Raw genomic sequence first — 27,541 nt, 5'->3', positions numbered from 1 at the left:
TCCCCCAACACCCATGTAAAAAGCAGGCACTGCTGTGAGGACTTATGACCACAGCATGAGATGGGAGGCAGACACAGGAGGACCAATGGCACTGCCTAGCTGAGTCCAGAGACCCTGTCTCAAGGGATAGTCATCCTCTGACTATCACGAGGCAACTGTGGCATGGCATGCCAATGAGTACACAGCGGCCTGAGCAGAGCTGGCCAAGGTAAAGTGTCTGGCAAAATGCTCTGTCGGCAGAAGACTTAAGAAGCACCTACAAGAGGAAAGGTTTGCAACGGCAGAGAATGGCAAACACAAGACCTTTACAGCTACACTGTGCTGCAGGTCACACATAGTGCTGAAAATCTCCAGGGAAATGGCATGAAGCAGTCTTAGCTTTGAAAAATGAAACACACAGCTACATGGTGAGTTTCAACGATAGCCTGGGCTATATGAGCTCTTATCTCAATAGAAAGAAAGAAAATTAAGGGATAGCTCAGTGGTATCGGTAGAGACCCACTGGCACGTGCTAGGTTCCAGGTTTGATCACCAGCACCAAAAGAAAAAAAATTTAAAGAAGTCTAGGTTAAATTTTAAGAGAACCTTTCACCTTTATTGTTGCTTTTCAGCAAGTATTTTAAATATAAATCACTACACTTATTTACCGTGGTGTGTATGTGCCACAACATACACGCAGAGGTCAAAAGACAAGAGTTGGTTTTTTCCTTTCACAATGCGTGTCCTAGGGGACTGAACTCAGGTCTTCAGGCTTGGCAGCACATGCCTTTATTCACTAGGCCATTTACCAGTCCCTTAGCAAGTGTTTAATCATCACTGCCTAATCTATGGTTTTTCCTTCTTAAGAAGCCTTTTTCAAGTATAATATTACTAAAAACCCATATAAGGTTTGAGGCTAGTTTCCAGCTTAGCCAACCCCATGCCATTCTGAATCATTATCATATAACCTGGGAACTGCAAGATATTAAAGCCCAAAGATTCACCTTGAGTTTGTTTCATCCAAAATAGATGAACTGCTTCTTATTCCAATACTCAGACTGAGAGCAGATTCTGGGAATCTGGGCAACCTACCCAGCTCCACCGTGCCCTAGCACTACACAGCCAATGCTGAAAAGCTCAGGACCAGTTAAGTTCCTTTACCTGGAGCAGTGGACCTCACTGGTGGGGTCTTCCTTTTGGCCAAGAAGTTCCTCAATTGAGCCAGTTTCCCTGGGGACAGTTTAGCTGAAAATAAATAAATCCATCAATCCATAAATGCTTAAGATTTAGCTTTTAAAAGCCAGGTTGGATCACAAACTATGCTGGGGGAGGCTAGGGAGGCAGCATTTACCTGGCACTCTGGGAGAGGGCTTGGTGTGAGATTCAATGGTAGTTTTTAGCAGGCTCTCAAGGTCACTGTCAAAACTGAAACAAGGCAGCGTTACATGCAAACCAACCATGAGAAGGCTGAGGCTATGTGGTATACACTCACTATCTGAGCCCAGAGATTAGAGGCTGTTCACTTCAAGACAAGATGCCTATCAACACAAAAGGAAAGCCAACAACCTCAACACTGCAGAGTCCTGTGCTAAGCCGAATACTGGCGTCTCAGCAGAAAGGACCACTGCATTCACAAGCCTAAAGCAGAAACACAACACCATCAGGATTAAGTTTGGGGTAAACTGGCCAACTGCAAGGATCTACCCATCTCCATACTAAAGCAGAATGGCAAATTTGGGCTTCTGAGGGAAGTTAGAAAATGTAATCCAATTAGCTATTGTCAGTAAAATGGCCTCAGTGTTACTACGGAAACTGCTATGGCCTGCTGAGCACCTATTTCATCGGGCACACCACTCCATGCATTATAGACTGAAGCCTACACACATCCTGAAGGCAGGCACTGTCACCCTTACTTTTCAAGCAAAAGAACTGAAGGTCAGAGGGGGTGAAGAACCTGCCCAGGACAGCATGGCGGCCAGCCTGCAGCAGTGCCTGAGCCACTCTGCGACCACTGCACATACTCACATGCTCTCTAAATATCTCTGCCCCTGCCACCAGAGTTTCCTGCACACCTGTGAGTGCTGCTCTGAGTGGAAAGTGTTGAGGGCAGGCTCCACGGGGACGTCTGGTTGTAGAGACGAAGCTGCTGCAGACTGTCCACCAGGTGATTCAATCTCTTCCTCTGCTGGTTGATGATCTCCCTGTTGTTGGCTAGTGTGTTGAAAAGTGTCTCTCGTTCTGGCACAACCAGGCGCCTGGTGGCAATAAGGAAAAGAATTAGATACAAACAGCTCCCTTTTACCCGACAACACAGGAGGCTGCAATTCTAACAGAAAAAAATCGTAAAATGGAGAACAAGAGACATCAAGAAAATATTAAGTAAGAGAGGCATGAGAATCTCATTAGGGTAGGACAGAATCAGAGGGGCCTGCAGTAGGCCTTAGTACAAACTGGGCAAAACTGCAGGCTTTGGGAAGAACATAAGCTAAGCCCTCCAGAGGTCCACTTGGGACTTGACTTATGTTTTTCTATAAGGAAACAAACCAGGCTCACTGCAAGTATGTGGGAGGCAGTCATTGCTTAGACTGCTGATGGAGACAATACAGGGCTGGCAGCAGGAAGACTGAGTTCCCCAAAGACTCAAAACAGTTCCTGTTGGATGACAGGTCTAAGGTCAGAAATACTCAGGTCTACATGCTTTTGATTTTCATTATAAACCTTTGAACATATAAATGTTTTTTAACTTAAAAATATACAAATAAAACAAAATTGGGTGGTCCTATGTGAGGCACCTGGTTTCTTTGCTATTATTTGGCTGTCCATCTGTCTATCACCACATAAAGATCAGAATAAAAACTACTGATGCATAACAGAAATGTCTAGTTTTATTTGCTTTTCTCAGAACCACTGAGAAGAACAAGGCAGTCAAGTGAACATACATTTCCAGGACTTTCTAGTTGGAGTAAGGTAACATTTTGAGAAGGACTGAAAACAGAGAAGTGCCAAGAAATGAAAACCATGCCCAGAACTTGAACTCTGAGAAAGGGAACTGAGCAGCCTACTGCGGTGAGTAGGAAATGCAAGGGGCTGTCACAGTAAGGAAAGCTGGTTTCTGTTAGCGTGTGCAGCATGGCTCTGTTAGCAAAGGAGAACACAGCTGGAGAGGAGAGCAGACGCCTCACCGTCTCATGGAATCACAACTAGTGGAGTGAGCTCTGACTGTGGGGGCAAGGGCTCCAGTCCAAAAAAATCCTCCGTGGGCAGAGCTGGGAGAACTGCTCAGCCTGCCTCCCCATCCTCCGCTTGGAGCAGAGGGGCCTAGGGTTGGACTTTTTAGCCTGCTCCACACAGCATGGCGACATTTCCTTACTTCTGCTAACTAAACTATATACACACTCTAGTCCTGACCCTGACAAGACACCCACTGCCCCAAGAAAAAGCTCCATGATCCCACAGCTTTACAACAAATCAACACTGCAGTTTTTGTTTCCATACAGGGCTAATCACTAAGTGTTAAAAATCTAACATTGACAGGGGCTCACAAACTTTCAAGTTTTTGTACTAGTTCTCAGCATACTGCATCCTAGTCCTTCAGCAAAATATAAGCACAACCCAGATGGCGAGGCTGCCAGTTATCCGTCTTCACCATCACCTGTCAAATCCTGATAGCTGGTCATACTAACTGGAGTTCTTTTCTCGACGCCAGATGTGCTCATGCTTACACTCCCAGCCCTTGGGACACTGAGGCAGGAGGAAAACCAAGCGGTACAAGACATCCTGGACCATAAAGCCGAAACCATTTCTCAGAAAGTAAAACAAAACAAACATTTTCTCAAAAAAACAACCTGGAAGACTGACAAACGTGCAAGAGGATTTCTCTCTGTTTTCTAAGGTTTATTTACTCTGTGTGTGTGTCAGAGGGTGTTTTTGAGCACCATGGACATACAGAGCTTGTGACCTCCTGAAACTGGAGTGACAGGCAGCTGTGCAATACCTAATGTGGGGCTAGAAACTGAATTCAGGTCCTGTGGAAGAGCAGCCAGCCCTCTTAATCAGTGAGCCACCCTACCCAGCCCCAAGCTGAATCCTCTTAAGCACTGTAGTTAAACTGTGAATCTACCCACAGATCTGCTCCTCCTTTTCAACATTTGTTGTACCTTCCCACTGAAATCATCTTAAATGCTTTTCAATTAATTTATATGTTTGATACAAGATAAAAAGCATTTAGTTTAATTTCTTGAGAACAGCTATTCAGTGGCTACATAATTTTTGTTTTGGGGTTTGTTGCTGTTGTTCTAGACAGGGTTTTTTTCAGTTTTTTTCCAGACAGGGTTTCTCTGTGTTAGGTTTCTCTGTCAGGACAGATAGGCCTGTCTGTCCTGAACTCACTTTGTAGACCAGGCTGGCCTCGAATTCACAAAGATCCATGTACCTCTGCCTCCCGAGACCACTGCCTGGCTTATATACCTTCCTGATGCTTGGGCTTTCCTGATGTAAGGGATTGAATATATGGTATATACACATAAAAGTCAACTGCTTTATCACCAAGCTACATCCTCAGCCTTCATGAAATTCACATTCTTATTCTGAAATTATGCTGTGGTGCAAATTTGCTTATATAACTTACGATGATCATCATTCAGTGCTTCTGTAAATGAAGCGTGTAGAAATGAAATGACTAAGCAGGAGGAAGGATGCTGTGAGTTTTTACATTTGGTCCTACAAAAGGTAGCAGCAACAACACCTCACTCACCTCTGTCTTTTCTTCTGTTCCAGATGTCGATCCCACTCTAAGTCTAGAACATCATTCACATCCTGGACAGCAAACTTCACATACTGATGAAGGCGGCGAATTTCCTACCAGAGAAAAATTAAAAGGCAATGACTCATTTTTCTGGTAGCTAGCTTGGGGGGAGATGCATTTAAGTAGTCAAAATAATTCTGAAATATTTCTATATTGAGAACTGTATGAACAAGGAAAACACTAGATTTTATTATAACCATTAAACACAAACCATTTAATAAAAAGCAGAAATTCCATTTCTGAAGTAGTATAACAGAGATGAAACAGAGAAAGGGAAAGAGTGGGTGTGGCAGCCTCGGGCCCTGGGGAGCACATGCACCCACTTCCTTCTCCGTGCCCTCCCCTGGGCAGGGTGGGACATGCTGGAATGCCCTGCTGCCCTTGCTCACAGTGCGCCCATTTAGTTCTCCCATCAGGAAATTAAAGTAGACAAGATGATTCGATAATTGGCACTGGAAATAACTCTGACCCTAGATATTCATAGCACAGAACATACAGGCTACCTCACCATTTGAGGGGCATTTTTCAAAAGTATACAACAGCATCCATACTGGAAACCCAATCTACCACTACTAACTTTTACAGGCTGTTAAACCTGTAGGGACATTCTTTCAGCTGGGGCAGTTAATCTTCATGGCTACGCAATTTGACTCAAACATGAAAAACAAAACCGAAATATTTGATCAAGTAAGCGTACAGACACTGAGCAGCCCCCAATAAGCACAGATCTAAAATGGTGAAGTATATTTCACAAATGTTCGTGTTATGTCTCAATCACAAAACAGGAAATGCCATTTAGAAAAAACTAAGCTGAGTCCTCAACAGATGGAAGGTCCTTGCTCACCTACCTGGAGCTGGGCTTCACTCTTGGGATCCAGTGGTCTCTTATAGAGCAGGTGGAGATACCCAGAGTCATGATTTCTTCCATGCTGTTCTCTGGCTTCCTCCACTCCAGCAAAGCCCTCCAGCAAGGCTGTTTTCAGGCTACTTATGTCTCCATGAAGAGACTAGGAAAGGCACAGAGATATACTGATACAACGGTTGTATAGCCATAACAAAACCAAAGCCTCTGTTTGGCCCAGGAGGGTGGAGAGTCTCAACTGCTTAACATGGTTAAGATCTCAGTCACATTTAAACATTTCACTGTTTCCACGCACAAAACCATTTTTTCCCATTTTTTCTTTTCTTCTTGTTTTGTGTCGGGGTGGGGAGCTTGTAAAAAAAAAAAATGTTCTATTGCCAGGGCGCAGTAGCGCATGCCTGTAGTCCCAGCAGTCGGGGAGGTAAGAGGCAGGCAGATATCTGTGAGTTCAAGGCCAGCCTGGTCTACAAGGGGAGTCCAGGATGGCCACAGCTACACAAAGAAACCCTGTCTTGAAAAAACAAAACAAAACAAAAAGACAAAACAAAAAAGTTCTATTATGTTTCTTGCTTCAGTGACTGTAGGAAAAAATTAAAAATCCTAAACTCTGAAAAAACATTTCATGTTTAGAAGGATAGTCATATAAAAAATTATTAATTTTTAAATTTTACACGTATAAGTGTTTGTCTTGTGTACCACATGAGTGCCTTGTGCCCAAAGAGGCCAGAAGAGATATCAGATACCCTGGGATTCGAGTTAGAGGGGCCTGTGAGCCACCGTGTAGGTGCTGGGATCAAATCTAGGTCCTCTGAAAGGAGCAGCAGTGCTCTTAACTACTTAGCTATCTCATCAGGTCCTAAAGTTTTTAATTTCCTTTCTCTTGGTTTCAAACACAACTTCTGGTGATTGACAATGCAGAAAGTAAGAGCAGAGACAGGACTCGCGATCCAGTTCCAGAAAGACATCACCTAACATCCTGGAGACTTTCTCTTTCCAAGCTTATTGATTAAGACCAGAAGATATAAGACTTGAAAACGCGTCTGCTAATATCCTTTTCCAAGCAGGGACTTTCAAAATCTCACTTGCCTTCCTAAGCAAAATGGAGAGGGTCCCAACTTGCCCTAGGCAGGAAAGCTGTGAGGATTGCGTGAGATATCCTGGTATAGGACAGTGCCTGATGGAGTAGCTTTAAGCAATAAATACTTGACATCTGTATGCTTCAAAATGATCCTATCTTAACCCAATCCTATAAAAGAAACATTTGAAAATATACTTAACTTAAATAAACAACTATACCCAACTTTTATGGAATGTCTAGCATGTGCTACCAAGGTGGAAATTATGGCACCATTTTACACAGGAGGAAACTAAGATTGCTAGAAAAGCTTTGTTAAGCCTCAGTTCAGACAGTCCTGACCTCAGGCTTTTGCAGAGAAAATGCCACCAACAGCACTGATGGTCCCCTGAGAACATTGTGGTTCACAGCAGTATTCCAAACTAACTGCAATTTCTGAAAGCCCCCGTCTACTCAGGAAAGATACCCACTGATACTAACCTCTGTGGCCTCTCTAATCTCTAAAAGGAAGGTGTGCAAGTCATCAGACTCGGTCCGCAGCATCTTCATCTCCTCTGAGGTGCCAACCTGGAAACAAGCTTTGGTGGTCCGGGCCTTTAATTCCTCTAGCTCTTTCTGAAAGTGTGCAATCTGTGAGACCATGAACAGAGAGACAACTTGTTCTGAACGGCAGTAGTAACAGCACTTCCATGTTGTCAGGGTAAACCTGTCCAGGGTCCGAGCCAGGACCTGATGGTACAATAGTGGCAGTGCAGGGGATACACTTAAGGCTGCTCCAGTCTCACTGTCAAAGATTCTCTCAGAAAGATACTGCTCGTGCAGCAAACTCACCTCCTCTCCAATTCCAGCCATCACAGGGTCTGAGTCTTTCCACTGATGTCCCTGTTTCTCTGTGACAGAAGGCTGAAGTGACTTGGCCTGAAATGGAAGGCAAAAACTTCACGGTGGGCTCCACACTATCAGCTCTGGTTTCTAGCATTGCCCCGTCAGGTGGCACGTGGGTCACCACTCTTTCGAATTGTGTGCACTGGGTCTCCATTTTGTACAGGACACATTCCACACAGTGAAAACCGTGAGCTAGTTCTGACATCCTTACTCAGGAAACGTATTCAGGGCCAACGCAGACAGTGAGAAGCAAACCTTCAGAGAATGAGGCACTGAAGATAGCCAAGAAAGTTCTCCCTCACCCAAGTGGGAACAAGTTGTGAGAGAGAAGGCTACAGGCGGCAAGAGCAAGCACAAGGAGCTAAAGGAAGAAGACTGGTGTGACCAGGTGTGAGAGTCATGTGGGTTAATGAAGCTAAGGACAGGGAAAATTAGAGAAGAGGTCAGAGAAGCAGGTAGAGCAAGTGTCTATAGACACACCAAAAAGTTCAGATTCTACTGCTGTAGGCATGTTAGAAAGCTGCTGCTATTTCGGAAGTGTTTGAATTAAATTTGATTCATCATTTAAAAGAAGAAGAAGAAGGAAGAAAAACCTCCCCTAAATCAGTGGCATTGCTTGTTTTCTTGAGACAGGGTTTCTCTGTGTAGCCCTGGTTGTCCTGGAACTCACTCTGTAGGCTGGCCTCTGCCTCCCAAGGGCTGGGATCAAAGGCGTGCACCACCACTACCTGGAACTTTTGGTTAATTTTTATCACAGCAACAGAAATAAAACTGGGACACCTTCCAACAGAAAACCGTTAAGAACATCAATAGGCTATAGAAATTCATAGAAAATATACAGATGGCTAAAATTCATATGAAATAAAGCTTAATTTTGCTAATCACTAGGAAAATATAAGTTGAATAAAAACAAACGAACAAAAAACTAAATACAATGTAAGATGAAAAACAGCATGCCTGGCAAGAATGTGGACAGTGTGGAAGTGTCAACCATGGGTCGCAATTTGCTAAAGAACTGCAGTCTATGGCCCAGTCATCACATGACTAAGCTGAAACCCCAAAGAAAGGTGTACATATGTTCACCAGAAGACATCAAGCACACTGGTCAGAATAGCATTAGCTGGAAACTACTCAGGAGGATGGAAGTAGTACCCGTAATAAAGCATCAACTCCACACAGCAGCAGAGGGACAGAAATCGGCATACACTCTGTGGTTCTATTTGAAGAAAATTAGTAAACAGGCTAAATTAATCTATATACTGTTAGGTAACAAGACAGTGAGTGACCCTTGGCAAGGACAGAGACCAGAAGAGGGCACATGAGGAAGAGCCCAAGATCCTTTGTCAACTCGTTTGCTAGTTACAAAGGTGCAGTTAGCTGATGACAATGATCGAGGTGTGCACATTCCACATGGACTTTTTTCCACATAAATTACTTCAATTAAAAAGCTAAACAGAGGTTGGGCATGGTGACCCACGCCTTTAATCCCAGCACTCAGGAGACAGAGGATCTCTGTGGGTTCAAGGCCAGCCTCCTGTACTACAGAGTAACCTCCAGGCCAGACAGGGCTACATAGTGAGACCATGTCTTAAAAAGGAAAGGAAATAATTGCTTTTCTGAGTACCTGTCGACTTCAGTATCTCCCGTGTCTGAATTCTAAAGCGCAAAGGCCCACTTTAGTAACATGCAAGTATATTAAGAAAATGTAAACCTACCTGAGGAGAGCCTGACTTTGCCACTGGAGGATTTATCCTGGGTGATTTCTGCACCATGGAGGGTACTGAACTTGGACCACTCTGAGTCGATCGGCCTGCTAGCACAAATGACCAAAGAACCAGTTATAACAGACACCCACTCCTGTTACTTCTGTCACCACAAACTTCTTTCCCTAAAACTAAGAAAAGGAGTTAGAATCATCCCTGGCTCCACTTTTACAATCTGTATTTAAAAAAAAAAAAAAAAAAGTGATGACCCCATGGGCCTGGTGATACACATCTATAATCCCAGTACTCAGGAGGCTCAAGAAGGGAGAATTTAAGTTCAAGGTCACTTTAGGCTTACATATCAATTCCCAGGCAAGGTTAGGTCACCTTTAAAACATGCCTCAAAAACACAAAGATGGCTGACAAAATGGTTTAATGAAGTGACTTTGGTAAACTTCACAAGGAAAGAAATGTCCTTTTCTCTGAGCAACAGGTAAGAAGCAAAAATTTCAAGTTTTCCTCATTCAATATCTGTTCGGGATTTGCCAAAATAAATTTTTTTTTTCAGGCATCAAACCCAAGCCTGGGTATGATGATTCCAGCCTTTACTCCCAGCGGTCAGGAGGCAGAGGCAGTCTAAGCTAAGTTGTGAGCTTGAGGCTAGCCTGGTCTACATGGTAAGTCGCAAACCAGCCAGGACTACATAGTAAAACCCTGTCTTCAATACAAGCCCACACAAACAGCTACCCAAATAACCAATTTAAAAATTGCACTGGGGGCCAGAAAGACAGTTCAATAGTGAGCACTGCTCTTGCAGGGAATTCAGCATTCGTTCCCAGCACCCACAACTGCCTGTAACTCCAATTCCAGGGGCTAGAAACCTCTGGTCTCCCCAAGTTACGGCACTCACATGCACATACACACACATAATAAAACAAATTCAGCAAACAACCTCCACATCAGACTGAACAAAAGCATGCACGGTGACTCACACCATCTCTACGATGTGCCATTCCAAATCTTTAACTTGAACACTATCATGTGGAAACAATCAAACCCAAACAGGGTGGTCCCAAAACCACTGAGCCGGCTTTCTTATAAATGCTATTGAAATGAACCGAGACTATGCAGAAAAAACAAACAAACAAACAGAATGTAGTTTACGAGCTTTAACTGACATTACTGGGCAAATATGACAAGGACTCTAGATTTGACTGTTCATTTCTTGAGTGTAAAAGTCTTGGCATTTAGGAGCTGGGCACCCATGCATCTAGAGGGCCAAGTGTTTCACATTGTCTAAAATTAATTCTCAAACGTTTCTAATTTTTTACATAAAAAGAAAAAAAAAGGACAAGCAAACATGCAAAATGTTTAGAAAGCACTAAACCTTGGTGAAGACCACAGTATTTACAATTTTGCAACCAGTTTGTACATGTAACAGAAATGGGAAAAGGTAGGGTAGGTGCCTCTGGAGTCTTATATCCTGCCTGTAATTATTCCATTTCATCATGTTTTAAGTAGCTGATGGTGAAAATGTAATTAATAGTCTCAGGTATAACTGGAGGGTTTACTGCTTTGTGGGTTCTTTTCTCTCCTCCACCATTTTCTCCCTTATTAGCCCCAGATAGGAGAGAAAAAAGAATACAAGAGAAAGGGGGTGAAGTTATTGTTAGACTACCTCCTGTATGTCGAGTTCCTCAGGGGGGAAGTTTGGCTTCATCATTAGGATAGCAAACTTCTTGTTTCTTTGCAAACGACTACTTGATAAACCTCAACCAACAGCATCCAACCACTAACCAGTCACCAACAGCAACAATGCCTTGCAAGGCCCTAGCATTTATACAGCCTCTGAAAAGTTCCCAGAATTCCAAATGACACACACTCACAGAAACTATCTGCAGCTGGCAAAACCATGCTGCAAATCATAGTCAACTGCTGTGAAGCAGCCCCATTACCCCACACCTGGGGGTTAAAACAAAAACATATTCCCATAACATTCCTGTGTTTTTCAGAGAAACCAGTATTACACACTTCTCACTATACTCAGGAGCAGTAAGCACAAGAGTCATTGAGGGCTGCTCCAGTCATGCTGAAGGGCAGCTCAGTAACTGTCTTTCCATTAGAGTACGCTGTGTGTGAGGGTCAGCACTCAGCGACAAGACACTTTCTTTGAATCTCCATGAGCAGCTAAGTAAAAGCTAATAGAACTGAAACCACTGTGAATCTCCAATTCAGAACACAACAATCACAGCACATTAAGACATTAAAACAAACAAACCCCAAAATTTAGCCAGGTGGTGGTAGTACACCTCTTTAATCCCAGTACTTAAGAGGCAGAGGCAGGTGGATCTCTGAGTTCGAGGCCAGCCTGGTCTACAGGATGAGTTCCAGGATAGCCAGGGCTACAGAGAAATCCTGTTTCAAAAAACAAAAACCCTTGCCTTACTACATTAGCAAGCATTCTTAACATGCTGAGCCCATTCTTCTATAAAGGACAGCTGAGGACAGAAGCTGTTGGCTTCCGAGAATACCTGATGGCGAGGGAGAAACTGAAGACTTCAAAGGCATGGAGCTGGATGATGCTGGGAGAGGCGTGGGATGGCTGAGTGGTCCAGAAGCAGCTGGCTTTGGGGAGGAAGAGAATGGCAACACGGAGGGTGTGCTTGTGGAGTTAAGAGCAGGTGCAGAGGAGGCCACAGCGGTGAACCTGAAAGTGGAAATAGTTCTATCACAACAGCCTGCTAGAGGAGTCTTTCACACTGGTCATGAGCAGTGATACTCAAGAATAACTGACTACCCATCTGCCTTCAGGAACAACACACATGTTGCTTACTCATGTGAGGGAAGTTACCCCTGCTTATCAACGACAGCAGCACAAAAGCACTTAGTGTAAGGTAAATTCCCAGTTCTCTATGGGACAAGAGATCTATTTTTTTTAGCCTATCAAATGTGTTTAAGGGGTGCTGCAACAAAGCATGAGAACTTGTTCTGACGTTTTGGAGGGTGTGAAAAACACCAGGGAAGCAAGCAGGTCAGTATCTTTGGGACACCATGGCCTAGTAAGAATGTCAAGTCAACTCCACCCAAGACAAGGTCTGCAGACAAGCTCAGTCAGAGAATGAGCAGACCAACAGAATGGAAAACCAGGCAGTGGCCAGGGTGAAGAGGCCTCGTGTTGATTTAATCTGAGCAATGACAGTGAGGCTGCAGCAGCACATCCTGGCTACAAAGCAAGCAGAACCCAAAACTGATGGTTCTGACACTCACTGCAGTGGGAAACGGCTGTAAAGTACAAGGGAGCATTCCCTCCAGATGTGCAGTTTAGAAAAAACTGCAGACTGTTCTGTAGGCAGAACAGAAAAAAGTAGACAAAGAGCTAACTAAATAAGGTATGAGTAAGGTGGCTGGAACTAGACCTGGAGGAAACCAGAAACCACGCCAAAAGGTTTGAACTGTAAAGAAACCCAACAAGAAACCTCTGGAGACTGTCACACAGGACAGTCACCTCATGCATCCTTCACTGCACAAAAAACAGCTGAGAGTCAGAGTGGATACGAGGAGAAAAAAACTGCAAAAGACCCATTTCCTTTCTGGAGGTATGCTCTGGGCTATTTCCTTTCTTACAATAAGGAATTCTTCCTATCGTTATATCCTGAAAAAGTGATACAAGTACTTAAGTGTAAATTTCTAAGTCAGAAAGCCAAAGTGCCTTTTAAGAGATGCTTCTGGACTTGATCTGCAGGTGAGAGTCAACCTTCACCCTGGCTGAATTTCCACTGCTAAGTCCTACCTCAGAAAGACTGTTCAGCACTCCATTCACAGTGAGCCTAGTCAGTGACTATCATGCAGTATTTCTACCCATTCTACCAAGGAGTCAGACTTTTTTTTGTTTTGTTGAATTATTTCATATTAACTATAATTTATTTATTTTATAACAATAAGATTGAAAAAGAGGAGTCAGACTTTTATGGTGACTTACTTTTCATTTAGGTTGACTTTCACCGAAGAGGCTGAGGGTGGGATCGAAGGTTTCATTCCGGTGTTTGGGGCATTGGATATGGGTGTGCTTTCCAAGGTGGGCTTAAAGCCTGATGATCCAAAAGTGAAGGGAGCAGCAGGTGTGGCCATGGGGGATGAGGCAGGGGTCAGGGACAGGGAGCCTTTGGCCGGAGGAGCAAAAGAGAAGGTGGAGGTGCTAGAGCCCAGTGCTGCTCTGGAGCTATCAGACCCAGTGGGAAAAGGAGGGGGCTCCCCAGTGACAGAAGCAGACGACTTTAAGGATGAAGGGCCAAAGGAGAACACAGAAGGGGATGACCCAGCAGAAGGTATGGCAAAGGTGGTGGTAGGAGCAGCAGAAGACACAGGTACAACGGACAAAGAGGCTGTTGCTGGGGCATCAAGGTTCTGTGGGGCTTGAGGAGAAGTGGGAGTGGTAGGAAAACTTCCTGCAATGAAAACCAAGGAGAAACAAAAGAACAAAGTTAAACTGTAACTCTGGTGGTCCACTTGAATGTGTGTGTGTGGGGGGTGGAGTTTGGGTGAAGCTAGAAATGGTGCCTGTTAAGAAAACACACAGGGCTGGAGAAATGGCTCAGTGGCTGAGAGCACTGGCTGCTCTTCCATAGGACCCAGCTTTAACTCCTAATGTCCACATGGCAGCTCACCACTATCTGTAAATCCTGTTCCAGGGGATCCAATGCCCTCACACAGACATACATGCAATCAAAGCATTAATGTACATAAAGTAAGAACAATTTTTTAAAATTCTAAAAAGAAAAGAAAGCAGACAGTGGGACAGAGTTAGTCTTTCCATGACAGGGATTCTACAGAATAAGACATGTGAAACTTTGAATAATGTTCCAGTGTTTCTCTACGTGCACTGTTTTATACGAAAGCACAACACAGCACACAGTGCTTTTTTATAGCACATCTACCTCTTTGCTGCCAATAAACATTTTCCACTGTCCACGCACAATCAACATTTGACTAACCCTCATGATTAACAGGTCTTTAAAACTCAGGTCGGTCACACAACAGAGCTAGGATCAACATGGCTGGCCTTCCTTTCTCTGTCAAGTGTAGTGAGGGTTAGAGAATGAGCCCGGGGATGAAGGGAGGCGAAGACGTGTACACTTGTTCCAGGACAAGAACAGCCATGTCTTGCTAAAGTGAGCTAACTGTGTAGATGATCATATGCATCTTTGAGTCACCTTCACTTGAGATGATCATGGACTACCAAAGTAGGCAGAGGCACACACCTGAGGACTTGGGCTGTCGCTCTCCTTCTAGTGAGATCGGCTCCAAGGTCTTGATTAGGGACCGAACTCCAGGATTTTGATTGAACATATAAAATGGACAAAGCACACCATCCGTTGAAAGTAACAGGAGAACCGGAGGGGGAGGAAGAGTCTTTTCATCGTCTGTCAAAAAGAAAACAAGTGATAAAAGAGCCAAGTCAATTTTCAGGCCTGGGTCTGGAAGGGTTGCCTGCTCTGCCTGAGGGGTACTAAGGTGCTCCTGGCAGCAGCAGCTCGTCCAGATGTGAACCTGCAGCAGTTGCACCAAGAGCCCTCGTCACTATCAGATCACCTCACCCTGCTGGGCCCTGTGGGACACTCCAGCAGCCCTGCACTCTCCCAGGTTCCTCCAGTCAGGAGGCGGGTTCGGCACATCTTGACAAGATAGGAGCCTCCAGGCAATGCTGGGTTTGGTACAGAAATGACAAGATGGCTCTTAGACACACACAAGTTAAGCTACTTTACACTCATTCACAGTTGGATTTAAGCAGACAAGAGCACAAGCTCTTCCACCAAATGTGCCTACTAAACCAAGGAAAGGACAAGGAGTTCAATGGTGCCTGACCAGGACAGTGCTGCAGAGTGAAGCTCAAACAGGCAAACATTCTTCAGCTGCCTCATCACATAGTCACTGTAGTCACACTGCTGGCCTCCACAGGGAAAAGGCAAAGGCATACTCTGAGAACCTGTGCAGCTCCATTGTGGAAAACATGCTCTTAGAGCTCTACTCCCTCATCCTCCCCTTAGCTGAGCGGTGGGTGCACTGCCAGCGGACTGTGACACTATCTTATGAGGTCACTAGGGAACCAAATGGCCAGAAACTCTGCCATGAAATTCAAATGTTACGTACTCAGTCTGCTGCAGACACATGAGGTGTGTCTGTGGTCTCACCAGTGAGTACCCATCTGTGGACAGCTTCGCACTGTCATGATCACCCTCCGCCACTCTGCAGGCAGGAACGTGCTAATAGCTTCTAAGTGTCAACCCTTACAGAATAGGCATTTCTACAGCAAACACTACACAACACTCACTGATGGTGACTTCTACTTCGTTGGTATAATCTATAGCAACGCCCATGGGCAAGGAGTCATCACTCTTGTCTGTCACAGGCAGTTCAGCTCGATTAGAGTCCTCCAGTAGCCAAGATTCCCAATTAGTCTGCAGGGGGTGGAGAGAGACAGAAACATGTGTTGCTTAGCATTTTGCAGTGCTTATTCTCGGCACCATTCAAATTACCAGAGAACACATGCACGGTTCAGCTTCCTATGCTGATGGGGCAGCTCTGACACCTGGAACAACCTCTAAAAGTCTGAAGCACCCAGTATATAAGTGGTTAAGTGAGTTCATTTCCCCACCTGCTCCTGGTGTGCCCAATCCCACCCTGTAAGGAGCCTCCCAGAGCTGGGCAGTTCCTAAAGACAACGACATGGAGATCCAACAGCCACACTCCACAGACGCCTGTGACATTAGCTGCTGAGACAGAAAGCACCCTTAGGTCCTTTCTTCCTCATGTCTCAGTCCTGTTGCTTATACTCCACAAGCAGCTTCTACATCCTCTACTCCTCTTTTGCTCCTGTTTTCCATCCAACCAACAACTCCCAAGTCTTAAGATTCATTAACACTCTGTCCAGCTTTCTGTCTTGATGGACTGGGCGGTATGAGCCGGAAGAGGAGACAAGTAACAAAGCTAGAAAAACTTGTGCTGAGTAAGTAAGGTACAGGCATACAGCTACAAACCAAGATGAACCTAACTCTTAAATAAACCTACAAAGAAAACAAAAGGGACCTGAAACCACTACAGGCCAGCATGCAGAGAGTGGCAGTGTGGGCTGCAAACAGGAAGATGGAGAGAACAGCTGAAAGGGCACTACAGGAATGCAGTGAGTGTAAGAAGAGAGAGCTCGGTTGGGAGCATAGCTCAGGTGGGAAAGTGTCTGCCATATGTGCACAAAGCTCTGGGTTCCAGCCTCGACATTGTGGAAAACCATGTATATGGGAGGGGACGGGAGGGAGAAGGTTATTGTTGTCATTTAGTCTTTGTGCTAAAAGCTCATTGAAAAGGATGTACCCTTATTATAGTCTTAACCAGTTACCTCCACTGTGATCTCTCAAAAAAGCATCACTGGGGGCTGGAGAGATGGCTCAGAGGTTAAGAGCTCTGGCTGCTTTTCCAGAGGTCCTGAGTTCAATTCCCAGCAACCACATGGTGGCTCACAACCATCTATGAGATCTGGTACCCTCTTCTGGTGTGCAGGTGTACATGCAGACAGCATAACATTATATACATAATTAAATAAATCTTTTTTTTTTAAAGCATCACTCAATATCAAAGTGACAAAAAAAATGAGAAATTTACCTGATCACTTTGTCGAGCAAGGATGCTAACTTCTGTTGATGCTGCAGACGCTGCCAGCACTAAATCCCTTAGAACAAAATCAAAAGGTCATTACATTCAAGCCCATCAACAGCTTGAACCTGGGTCTCAGTGCCAACATAGGGCAAGGTTTCCTATCTAGCTGAATAGAGGGTGGAAGGTGCTAGATGTAGGGCTGAGCTTTTTAGTTCCAGAAAGCCCTGGAAACCTGCCCACTGCTATCCATGCACAGACAAGGAAGACACACAATACCAAGTGTGGGCTCACAACAAGAACCCTGCCCCACAACAGAGAAATCCTGCTCAAGAGGAGAAGCTTCAGTGAACTATCAAAGGCAAGCTGCTCTAGGAGAAACCTTGACTGAGTTAGGTAGCAGTATTTTTAACCCAGGTGTGACAGCTGATGCCTATAATCCCAGCACTCAGAAGGCTGAGGCAGGAGGATCACTGTGAATTTAAGGGTAGTCTCAGCTACAAATGACTCTTTTTCAAACAAACCAATCAGTATTTTCACTGTAGTCACTCACTGTGGTTGAGAACATTGGACTTTAAGGTACTGTTTGGTGGCAGCCCCATCCCTGGAGACAGAGAATGTCTATGACTTTGAGGCCAGCCTGGTCTACACAGTGAATACTACCAGCCAAGACTAATATTGAGACCTTCTCTCAAAAGACAAATGGGAGGTGGTGAGAGAGGTAGGCGCACAAAAATTGATCTTTGCAGACTAGTATATACTGATTATAGATAAATCAGGACTGGGAAGTAGGCAATGTAGCCATAGGACATTATTACCCATCAGCTGAAAAGACACTCTCAAGCCTGGACTTTCCTCTCTTAATGAACTGTTCCCTACTGGAACTCAGTGACTGAGGTATACGGCCTGACAGTGGCAGGAATGCTCTACTCACCACTCCTCGATGTAACTGAGGTAGTAATGATGCTGTCGCTCTGTGCAGCTGCTGTAGCAGGGCTCCATGAAGTTCACAAATATTTCTGGGTGCTTTTCTTCTTTTTTCTATAAATGAGAGAGAGAAGAGGGCCACATGTACAATTTTCCTGGGCTCCTACACAGCTCACAGTCTCGAGATAAAATCACTCAAGCTTAACCAGAAACTTGATGCCAAATCTGTGCGCAAACATAGGGATGAGCTCTGAAGGCATGCCAGGTAGCACAAAGACAGAAGAAACCCACTGACTAGAAAGTATATCCTGAAACATCCTACTAATAAATATTTTTTATGGATTTTGAGGCTGGCACAGCAGCTCACTTATTACAGCAGCTCTCAGGAGCTGAAGCATTAGGATAGTGTGTATTGGAGGCTAACTAGGACTACAATCTGGCTAGGGTAAAACTGTCTTGGGCAAACCAAAGCAGCCTAACTTCAACAGGGAAGCACAAGCTCAGCATCCTCTGCTCTTTCCATGCCACTTAGCTTGGCAACACTTCATAGCTCATGCTAATTGTCCTTCTGTTCTCAGAGCCAACCCACTTAAGGACTCCATTGGTCTCTCCGCTTGGCTGAAGCCCTCAGAGAAGCCTTCACTGACCCTTGTCATCACCTGCCCTGTCCGAGTTCTTCTCTCCACCCCACTACAAATTACCACTCGTCAGCATGTGAGACCCTTACAAGCAAGGGCTTTCCACCTGGTTACCTTTGTATGCTCAGCTTCGAAACAGTGCCAGCACACTACCTGCATCTCATAAATATCTGATAAATGAATATTAAAAATCAAGACAGGGGCTGGAAAGATGGCTCAGTAGTTATGAACACATAATGAATGCCTTTACAGAAGACTTGGGTTCAGTTCCTAGTACACTCAAGTTCCAGGGAATCTGGTGCCCATTTTTTACCTCTGTGGGCACCAGGCACACATAAAATACACATACATACATACATGCAGGCAAACACTCATACACATAAAATAAACATTTTTAAAAACAAGATATTCCCTTGCTTTTCTAAATTATAGCATAAGTAAACACACAGTTTATCCACTTTTTCTAAATTCTTAATTAAACCATTCTTGTGGTCGTTTGAATGAGAATGGCCCCCATAGGCTCATATGCTTGAATACTCGGTCCCCAGGAAGTAAAACTGTTTGGGAAGGGTTAAGAGGTATGGCCTTGTTGGAGGAACATCACCGGGAGGGAGGGGGTGTGGAGATTTCAAAAGCCCACACTGGGCCAAGTGTCTTTTGCTCTCTGTTGCTCCACTCAGGATGTAGAGCTCTCCGTACCACACCTGTCCACTCCCGGTCATGATGATCATGAACTAACCCTATAAAACTGTAAGGAAGCTCCCAAATAGTTTATTTAAAAAAGCTTCTATAAGAGTTGCCTTGGTTATGGTGTGTCTTCACAGCAACAGAACAGTGACTAAGACAAGGCTCTAAATGGACCATAATTGTGGTTCCAGGCCCACTGTGTGATACTGAAAACTTACACCTGACTCTACTATCACAGCCAATAAGGAAAAGATTTTAATTATAAGTTAGCTTTCCTAGAAGACTTCTGTGACTCTCAGAAAATAAAGACGCTCTTTTCACATGCTTACCGGGAGTAGAGCCATCACTACATCTGGACATGTTTCCAACGCCCCATCTGCACCAGCATAGACTATCGTGAAGACATACGTGCCAATCCACAGCACATCTAGAACTGAAAGACACAACCCCCCAATTCCTGAGTAACCAATCTCAGCAAGAAAGACACAGCAAAAAGCCTCATATGTTAATAGCCTTGTGCTACAAGAATTACCCAATGAATAACAATAGCAATAATTCACAGACACAAAATTAGCTCAATTTCTTAAAAGTAGTAGGTTTTCTGCAGGATTGTTACTAGGGAAAATGATGAAGAATTCCTGTGAAAATGCAAGATCCATTTCAAGTTAAATAACTAAACAATCTCAGACATTACTTGTAAGACTGGCTCCCACACTCTCCTGAGTAGGGATGGAGGGTCCCACATGGCTAGAATGGTTGCAGTAGAGGCCAGATAAGCAAAGTAGCTGTTACCTCTGACAGGGTGATCTGACTCATAAAATGGAGGACACGGAATGACCTTTTTTTCCTGCAAAGTCTGAAAGAGATATGAAAAATGACAAATGAAATAATGCTTAAATCAATGAAACAGTCAAATCCAATCAGATCCCCTAGAACCTGGTATTCCATACCCCACCCCAGCCCAAAGAGAAGAACACCATCTTTTCCTAGCATCCTACCCAGGCAAATGCTTACATGCACACCTTCAGGCACAGCAGCTGATGGGAATGCTCAATGCAGCAGCACTCACAGGGCCACAGCTACTAGTACTGATGCATAAGACCATCAAAAAAAAAAAAAAAAAAGATCACTTGGGCCTTTCTACACAGCAGACAATAAGGAGCCACTGAAGAGAGAACAGCTCCTCCACAGAGCTGGAAAGAAGACCTACGTATATTAAGTTATTAAAAACAAAAAGGTAGGGCTAGGGGTGGTGGCCCATGTGTTTAATCCCAGCTCCACCCTGGAGGCAGAGGCAGGCAGACCTCTATAAGTTTGAGACCATTCAGATCTACATAGTGAGTTCTAAGACAGGATAACTAAATTAAACAAAATAAACAAATGAGAAAACAGCAAAGCAATGAAAGTCAATAAACGACATTATCATCTTAAAGGCCCCCATGGCTATGCACCCATTTTCACTTAACAATATCTGACAACAGGGAGAGGTGGTTGCCTGTACTCCTAGTTACTGCAGAGGCTTAGTGCTTAAAGAGCTCTTGCAGGACCTGAGTTTGATTCCCAGCACCCACATGGGGGCTCCCAACCATTCCTAAATAAGGTCCAGGACATGTGATGTTCTCTTCTGACCTCCTCAGGTACAAAAATGCATCCATGTGGTTCACATACATACATGCACGCAAAGCATTCAGAACCACAAAATAAAAAGGTCCCAGACTTTTTTTTTTTTGCTGGTCATGATGGTGCGCACACCTTTGATCCTAGCAATCCAGGGGCAGGCAGACCTCTATGAGTTCAAGCCCAGCCTGGTCTACATAGTTAGACCATCTCAGAAAAACAAAACAAAACAAAACAAAAAGTCCTCATAAGGAGAGGAGGAGACAATGCAACAAGAGAAGCATCTGTTTGGTTTATTGCCCACAGCTGGGAAAACCAAACCTTTAAGATGGCTAAAAGATTAAAAACTGTCCTTTAGGGGCTGGAGAGATGGCTCAGAGTTTAAGAACATTCACTGTTCTTCCAAAGGTCCTGAGTTCAATTCCCAGCAACCACATGGTGGCTCACAACCATCTATAGTAAGATCTAGTGTGCAGGCAGGATGTTGTATAAATAATAAATAAATCTTTAAAAAAAAAAAAAAAACTGTCCTTTAACTTCCTTAACTCCTTTTCCTTTTAAGCTGTTTGAGGGAATCGATCCTCTTGGAAAATTGCTAAACAGACTTCATTCACAGACATGAAGCATAGCTGTGAGTAGAAATGCCTCCTTCTGTTTAACATTTCCTGAAGAATCCACAGTAAGGGCCAGGTGTGATGGGGCATGCCTTTGACACCAGCACTTGGAAGGCAGATGCAGGTGGATCTCTGTGAGTTTAAGGCTAACCAGGACAGCCAAGGCTTGTTACACAGAGAAACCTTGTCTCAAAAAAAAAAAAAAAAAAAAAAAGACAGAAAATAAAAGAAAAAAAATCACAAAGATGTCCCCAAACCACCCCCAACAGTGGTTACTTAAATAAAGAAAAGTACAAATCAGTCACTCACAGGAAGATACTGGACCACAGTTCCATTCTGCTTTCCTACTGCCAGCTGCTTTCCTTTGGGACTCCAGCACACTGGGAAGAAAATGCTACCAATTAAAAAACTGAGGAAAAGAACGCAAGCCCTAAGATCTAGACAGCTACATAATCACTACCACAAAAGGCCATGAGTCACCCCCAGCAGAGTGGAGAAAGTACAACCATTTTACCTGTACAAGAGAATTATCAATTGCACTCACCACTGGGCCATTAACTGAACACTAAGAATGATTTTCCAGTAGAATTTTGAAGACAAGGAAAATGGAGGTCTTCAAAGGATCAAGGAGTTACTCCACTGTTCCTATTTGTTACTTCTAGTGCTTCCCATGGAGATACAAATGACTTTCAGATGGCCACTCTTTTAGACTTAGAACAATTATTCTCAAGAATCCAGTTTGAATGAGCTGTGCCAAAATACTTCTTTATCTCAACAGCCCAAGCACATTCAAATTAACTCATGTACGCTGTTTGGCTTCAAGACCATTAACTATAGAAATAAAGAATATTCTCAATTTCGACACCCCCCATCCCCAGCAATCCACACAAAACAAGAAAGCCATCAACTTCTACTTCTAGAAATTAATTTTTAAAGAGCTTGCCATTACTGTACTTTATGGGTAGAAAGCCTCCATTACCCACCACATGTAACTGCCGTGGAGGGAGGAAGAGTGGCACACACTTTCACCACATCTGTAACTTGCAGGACAGCAATACTGCCATCAGCCAGACAAACTGCCACCATGGAAGGAACAGTGGGGTTCCACTTCATATCAGTTACCATCCCGCTTGCATCGTTTGAAAGCTTGTGATAGGTAAATGGACGCTTCAGTGGTTTAGCCTGTTAAAATAAAAGCACAAATGCAAAATAAATTAATAAATTAATAAACACAAAGACATTTAGGATTCAGAGGAAATGATTGAATATGCATCCTTTCCTAAATCAAACTCTATATTTCTTCATAACTAAGAAACTAAGTGGCTCTGCATAGCCATCTGTTTGTTATATAAACAATTCAATGGAATTTAAAAATGGCCATCAATTATTCCACTATATTCAGTGGGCCTGCTGGTGGGAATATACAAATATAAGAGTCAATAAATAGCAGAAAGAATGCTAAATTCTTAGATCTGCTTCTTAATGACCTTGGCTAGGTTTTTTGATTTCTTTCTTTGGTTTCTGGTGCAGGTGAGTTTTAGCTGTTCTGTTTTTTTGAAACGGATTCTTGATTACATACCCTGACCTAGCCTCAAGTTCACTATGTGCCTACTTCAGTCTATGGACTACAGGTGTGTGCCAGCATGCTTTGAAATCTGCCTTTCCATCTGTAAAATGAAGACAACTATACCTACTATAGGAAGCATGGAAAAAGACCAGCCATACAAATACCTAATCCCAAACACCTCTGAAGGGACACATGGCTACCTGTGGTGTCTATTATAATAGCACATCAAAGCTCATGCTGGCCTCCAGGCTCCTTCATTATCACAAGTACCTGTTACACATTTCAGAGTTTGTGCTGGGACCCTACCACTTCTCTTCCCCTACCCTAAATTCCCTCCAATTCACTGACTTCCCTTCCCTCAGCTAGTCATCCTCCTTATAATTACCCTGCTCTTCTTGATATGCACCCCAACAGACTATGTTTTCTCTAGTCTCTCTGCCCTGATATTCTCACCTTTCTCGCAGAGCCCTGGCCATATCCAGTCTGCTAGCTATGTTCAGTTTACTATTCTTCTCTGCTCTAGACTCTTCCAAATTCCTCTATTTGCTCTCTTATTGCTACAATAGAAACATTCCCCTTAACCATACCATGGAGCAGCCATGTCATCAGTTTATACAGCTCCCAAGTTAGAATGTCTATGAGGAAATCTCTGTGTTCCCCTGTTGAAAATATAGTTTACAGTAGCTTACCTGATTTGAAAATGTGCGAACATCAAAAAAAGCTATAATGGAGCCATATTCGCTGGACATCATGCATGCAGAGAGTGTGAGGTTATCGCAGCTCAGTGCCAGGTGATGTACTGGGAACTTCATGGGAACATTCATGCCCTGGATCGTGTCAACTATGAAACAGAAAAGACAAAGCAGGAAAAGCATGTAATAGGCACACAGTCATAATCCTTTATCCAAGTCAATAGAAAACAGTTTTTTCATCTATATAAACATATACCTGTTGGGAACAGATAAAACAGTTTGTCTTAAGTAACAAGACTCTATTTTACCTACAGAGTGAAACAAAGTTCAAGTTCCCAGGGCCTGGTAGGGCTGGGGACTTCAGAAGCTGACCAACTTCCTCTCTAAGCTACAACAGTTACTCAAAACATAATGCCTGTTCCTAACAACAGAAAGAACAGATAAGTTGACTGGTTAGACAAAAACACTTCCATTCAATATCAGTTGACGATGATGGAACACTTGGGAACGTCTCTGATCCCCGAGTTCTGATTGGTGAAAATTGTAACTGTAACTTGGCCCAGGTGCTTGTGGTTTTTACACTTATAAACTGTGCTTCAGCCCCTATCGGGAAAAATAAGGCTCCCGAGTACTTGTCAGGTGGCCCTGATGGATCCCTATGTGATGGAAATAATAAAAGATTTGCTATTTCACAAGCCTACTGGGGTATTCTCTCCAATTTCTCCTGACAAAAAACAGACACAGTGTGACTTAAATACCTACTATTAGAACTAATCTTAAGTCTCCTCTTAAGATTAGTTAATGGTAGGTAATGGCGCATTAAATAGCCCAAGACTCTTCCGATTGCCCTTGCTGAAAATGCTTTTGCTACAGTGCTCCACATACACATTTCCATCTGTGGGATGGTTATGCCTTCTCCTAAACAGTCAGAGGCCAAGTTCAACTGAGCAAAAGAAATGCATGGCACAAAAGTAACTTCTTCCCTCTCATCTTAGAGGAACACAGAAGCAACAGCACAGAGAGCCGAAAAGAAAAATCAGAAGGGCTTTTGGCATCCTATCTGGAATTTTGTCCCCTGCAAGGCAATCTTAAGGCCAAAAGAAATTTTAATTTTCACATTAGAATTGTGTCTTGGGAAGGAAATACATTGATTAGCATGCCACCACAGCCCCGTCTCTGCTATGCAATATAAATCAAAGTGCTTACCAATTTTATTGGGATCATCTCCAGGTTTGTTTTGGATAAGAAGGCTTTTAGTAGGAAAAACATACAGGCCATTGGTGCCCCCAGCAAAGAGCATCCCATACTTATTGGATATGGCAAGCACACTCGATCGCTCCTTGGGCAGCTCTTCAGGAGAGTCAAAGATCCTCACTTTCTTTAGTGCTCTAAACTGAAAGTCCTGTTTTGAAGGATGAAACAAGATCAATTTTCAGGAATGAAGAAATTAAATCATGCTTATAATTATACCCCATAAACACAATTTCAGTATAACAAAAATATACTTATTACATTGAGGCCAACAATTTGCCTGTTTTTAGATTCTGTATTTTGGTGGTGCATGGCGTAATACACATTAACATTTGTTCAAAGAAATAAATAAAAAGGACTGGAAAGATGGCTCCATGGTTAAGAGCACTGATTGCTCTTCCAAAGGATCTGGGTTCAATTCCCAGCACACACATGGTAGCTCACAACTGTCTATAATTCCAATTCCTAGGGACCCAATACCCTCACACTTTGTTAATTTGTAATCATTTTGTTAAGACCCCTCCCCCCCCACCTTTCCATAGCCTCCACCACACACACTCTAAACCTATCTACAAGTTAGGGTTCTAGGGAAAAGAAAAAAAAAAAGCAACAAGAGAAAACTTATTTCTGTAGAGATATGCACATTCCCAAATGGGTGGTTAGCATGCCCAGACATACTAATTTCCGTGCAGTCAATGTTTAATACATAATTACTTAAAAACAAACTGAAATACTCTCAACCTCAGATGCCTATGGTGGGCAAAAAGTTCACCCAATTTTCCCCACGGGGCTCCACTATACACTACACACACTATGCTATACACTGTATACACTACAGGTTCATAAAGGAACAAATCATCTATCTTTTTGTAATTATCATCCTAATAGTCATAACTGTACTACTGGGTCTTGGTGGCCTTTATGTGGAGGACCAGTGTGAAAAGCACATCTGAGGAACATGACACACGCTATTAGGGGGCTCAGCACAGGAAAGGGCCACTGTTTCTTTTTTTTTTTTTTAAAGATTTATTTATTATTTATACAACATCCTGCATTCACACCACATCTTACTATAGATGGTTTTGAGCCACCATGTGGTTGCTGGGAATTGAACTCAGGACCTTTGGAAGAACAGTGAGTGTTCTTAACCTCTGAGCCATCTCTCCATCCCAAGGGCCACTGTTTCTAAGCATGTTCCGGACCACATTTTAGTGATCCACTGTTCATACAAATGTCTACTGCCTTCCTGCAATCCACTCATTTCCAGCTGTCTGCGGTTCTCTGAGTTTTCATTCTTCCAGATGATATAAACCAACTATTAACACTGTGTCCAGAAGTTGGGGGTGGGGGCACACCGTATCATTTGGTTCACTTGCCTTCCCTTTAGTTTTCTGACTTCAAGCTGATTTCTAGTACCAAACTGACTTTCTATTCATATTAGCTAGGGGTTCTGGAAAGCAGAGGGTGTTTCTTGGTTCCACCTTTGGTAGTTTGGATCACTTTCAGGTACCAGCATAGAGAGAGCTAAGAAGTGAGGATCTAAGCCTACTGTGGTGATGCACACCAATAAGCCCAGCACTTGGAAAGTGAAGGAAGGGGGATCAAGACCAGCCTCGACTACATAGTTAGAGGCCAGCTTGGACTAAAGTGAGCCTGCCTAAAAAATAAGAGAGACTCAAGGCTTTGGCCACGTGACTTTGGATAATTTATTCTCAGAACTTCAATTTGCTGCTCTTTACGAGCTAGTTGTAAATGATGATGGTTACAGTACCCCACACTCAATAAACACGAACCCTTGTTACCCGTATGGCGACCAGCTTACGAGAGTCGCTGGGGTAATTCAAGAGGCTTGGTCACACCCATCCAAGGGGAGGTGACTCGCACTTGGAGGGCACTCACGCCCGCGACACGCACGGAGCTGCGGACGCTCGGTGAGGTGCGTGCTCTGAACCCGGCAAACTGCAGGAGCAGCCGGCAGAGGCAGGGCTCCAGGACTGCCAAAGGCAGGGAGGCCCCGGCCAGTCTCTAACCTTCATCTCCCGCTCAGGTATCATGGCATCCATCTCGTCTCCCATCCTCACAGTTTCCAATTCACCGCCGCTGCCGCTGCAGCCCGCGGCCTTTCCCACAAGTCAGGCCGCTCGGGCCCCAACTTCCTTTTCTTAGCGCCAGCGGCGCGCGGAAGATGCGCGTTTCCGGCGCGTGTGACTGACGTCACCGTGTCGGTTTGTGGTGCGCTCCGCGACAGCCGCGGGCTCCCTAGACGTCGCGCGCTAGCCAATCCACCAGGCCTCATTGGCCAGTTCCGAGCAGGGTTGTGGCCGAGAGGCGCGCCGGCGTCCTCCTTCCTTCGGGTGCAGCGCGCGGACACGCTCGCTTTTTAAAGTGTGCTTTGGTGTCGCGGGCGCATACTTTGTCGTCCGAAGACTCTGGAACCTTCCCGGTGGCCCTTAACCTGCAGAGCTGTTAGTAGCTTCCGACTTAGAGAAGTTAGGGACTTTGAAGCTGTTGCCAGGGGAGAACTTTGAGAGGTTTTGGAAGAGCGGGCAGAAAGGTTCAGTTAGTGGGTGCACTGGCGTGTGCTATTGCAGAACCC

General features: G+C 44.1%; 1 protein-coding gene across 3 annotated transcripts in view; it reads right to left on the bottom strand.

Moving 5' to 3' along the window:
* Nup214 (nucleoporin 214) overlaps positions 1 to 27,149 on the bottom strand; it is a 77,889-nt gene extending 50,740 nt beyond the window's left edge. Inside the window, exons 1-21 of one of the 3 annotated variants that reach the window (XM_021655084.2) lie at positions 26,976 to 27,149; positions 24,901 to 25,096; positions 23,692 to 23,843; positions 22,419 to 22,617; positions 21,745 to 21,815; positions 19,997 to 20,060; positions 19,534 to 19,637; positions 17,887 to 17,993; positions 16,962 to 17,028; positions 15,637 to 15,763; positions 14,567 to 14,728; positions 13,288 to 13,753; positions 11,840 to 12,015; positions 9,321 to 9,418; positions 7,552 to 7,638; positions 7,201 to 7,350; positions 5,632 to 5,790; positions 4,733 to 4,836; positions 2,052 to 2,234; positions 1,331 to 1,404; positions 1,141 to 1,224 (exon numbers count right to left, since the gene is read on the bottom strand). In XM_021655084.2, coding sequence (XP_021510759.2) covers positions 1,141 to 1,224; positions 1,331 to 1,404; positions 2,052 to 2,234; positions 4,733 to 4,836; positions 5,632 to 5,790; positions 7,201 to 7,350; positions 7,552 to 7,638; positions 9,321 to 9,418; positions 11,840 to 12,015; positions 13,288 to 13,753; positions 14,567 to 14,728; positions 15,637 to 15,763; positions 16,962 to 17,028; positions 17,887 to 17,993; positions 19,534 to 19,637; positions 19,997 to 20,060; positions 21,745 to 21,815; positions 22,419 to 22,617; positions 23,692 to 23,843; positions 24,901 to 25,096; positions 26,976 to 27,020 — 2,875 coding nt within the window. In that variant the 5' untranslated portion in view covers positions 27,021 to 27,149. The remainder of the gene's footprint in view (positions 1 to 1,140; positions 1,225 to 1,330; positions 1,405 to 2,051; positions 2,235 to 4,732; positions 4,837 to 5,631; positions 5,791 to 7,200; positions 7,351 to 7,551; positions 7,639 to 9,320; positions 9,419 to 11,839; positions 12,016 to 13,287; positions 13,754 to 14,566; positions 14,729 to 15,636; positions 15,764 to 16,961; positions 17,029 to 17,886; positions 17,994 to 19,533; positions 19,638 to 19,996; positions 20,061 to 21,744; positions 21,816 to 22,418; positions 22,618 to 23,691; positions 23,844 to 24,900; positions 25,097 to 26,975) is intronic. The other 2 variants (XM_021654929.2, XM_021655005.2) reach the window with 2 other exon arrangements.
* Positions 27,150 to 27,541: the final 392 nt, after the last annotated feature.

Source organism: Meriones unguiculatus, chromosome 8 (assembly GCF_030254825.1).
Source record: "Meriones unguiculatus strain TT.TT164.6M chromosome 8, Bangor_MerUng_6.1, whole genome shotgun sequence".
In the NCBI taxonomy this organism is placed as follows: Eukaryota; Metazoa; Chordata; class Mammalia; order Rodentia; family Muridae; genus Meriones; species Meriones unguiculatus.
Note: the sequence above shows the minus strand (reverse complement) of the source record. Positions and strands in the feature narration are given on the sequence as shown.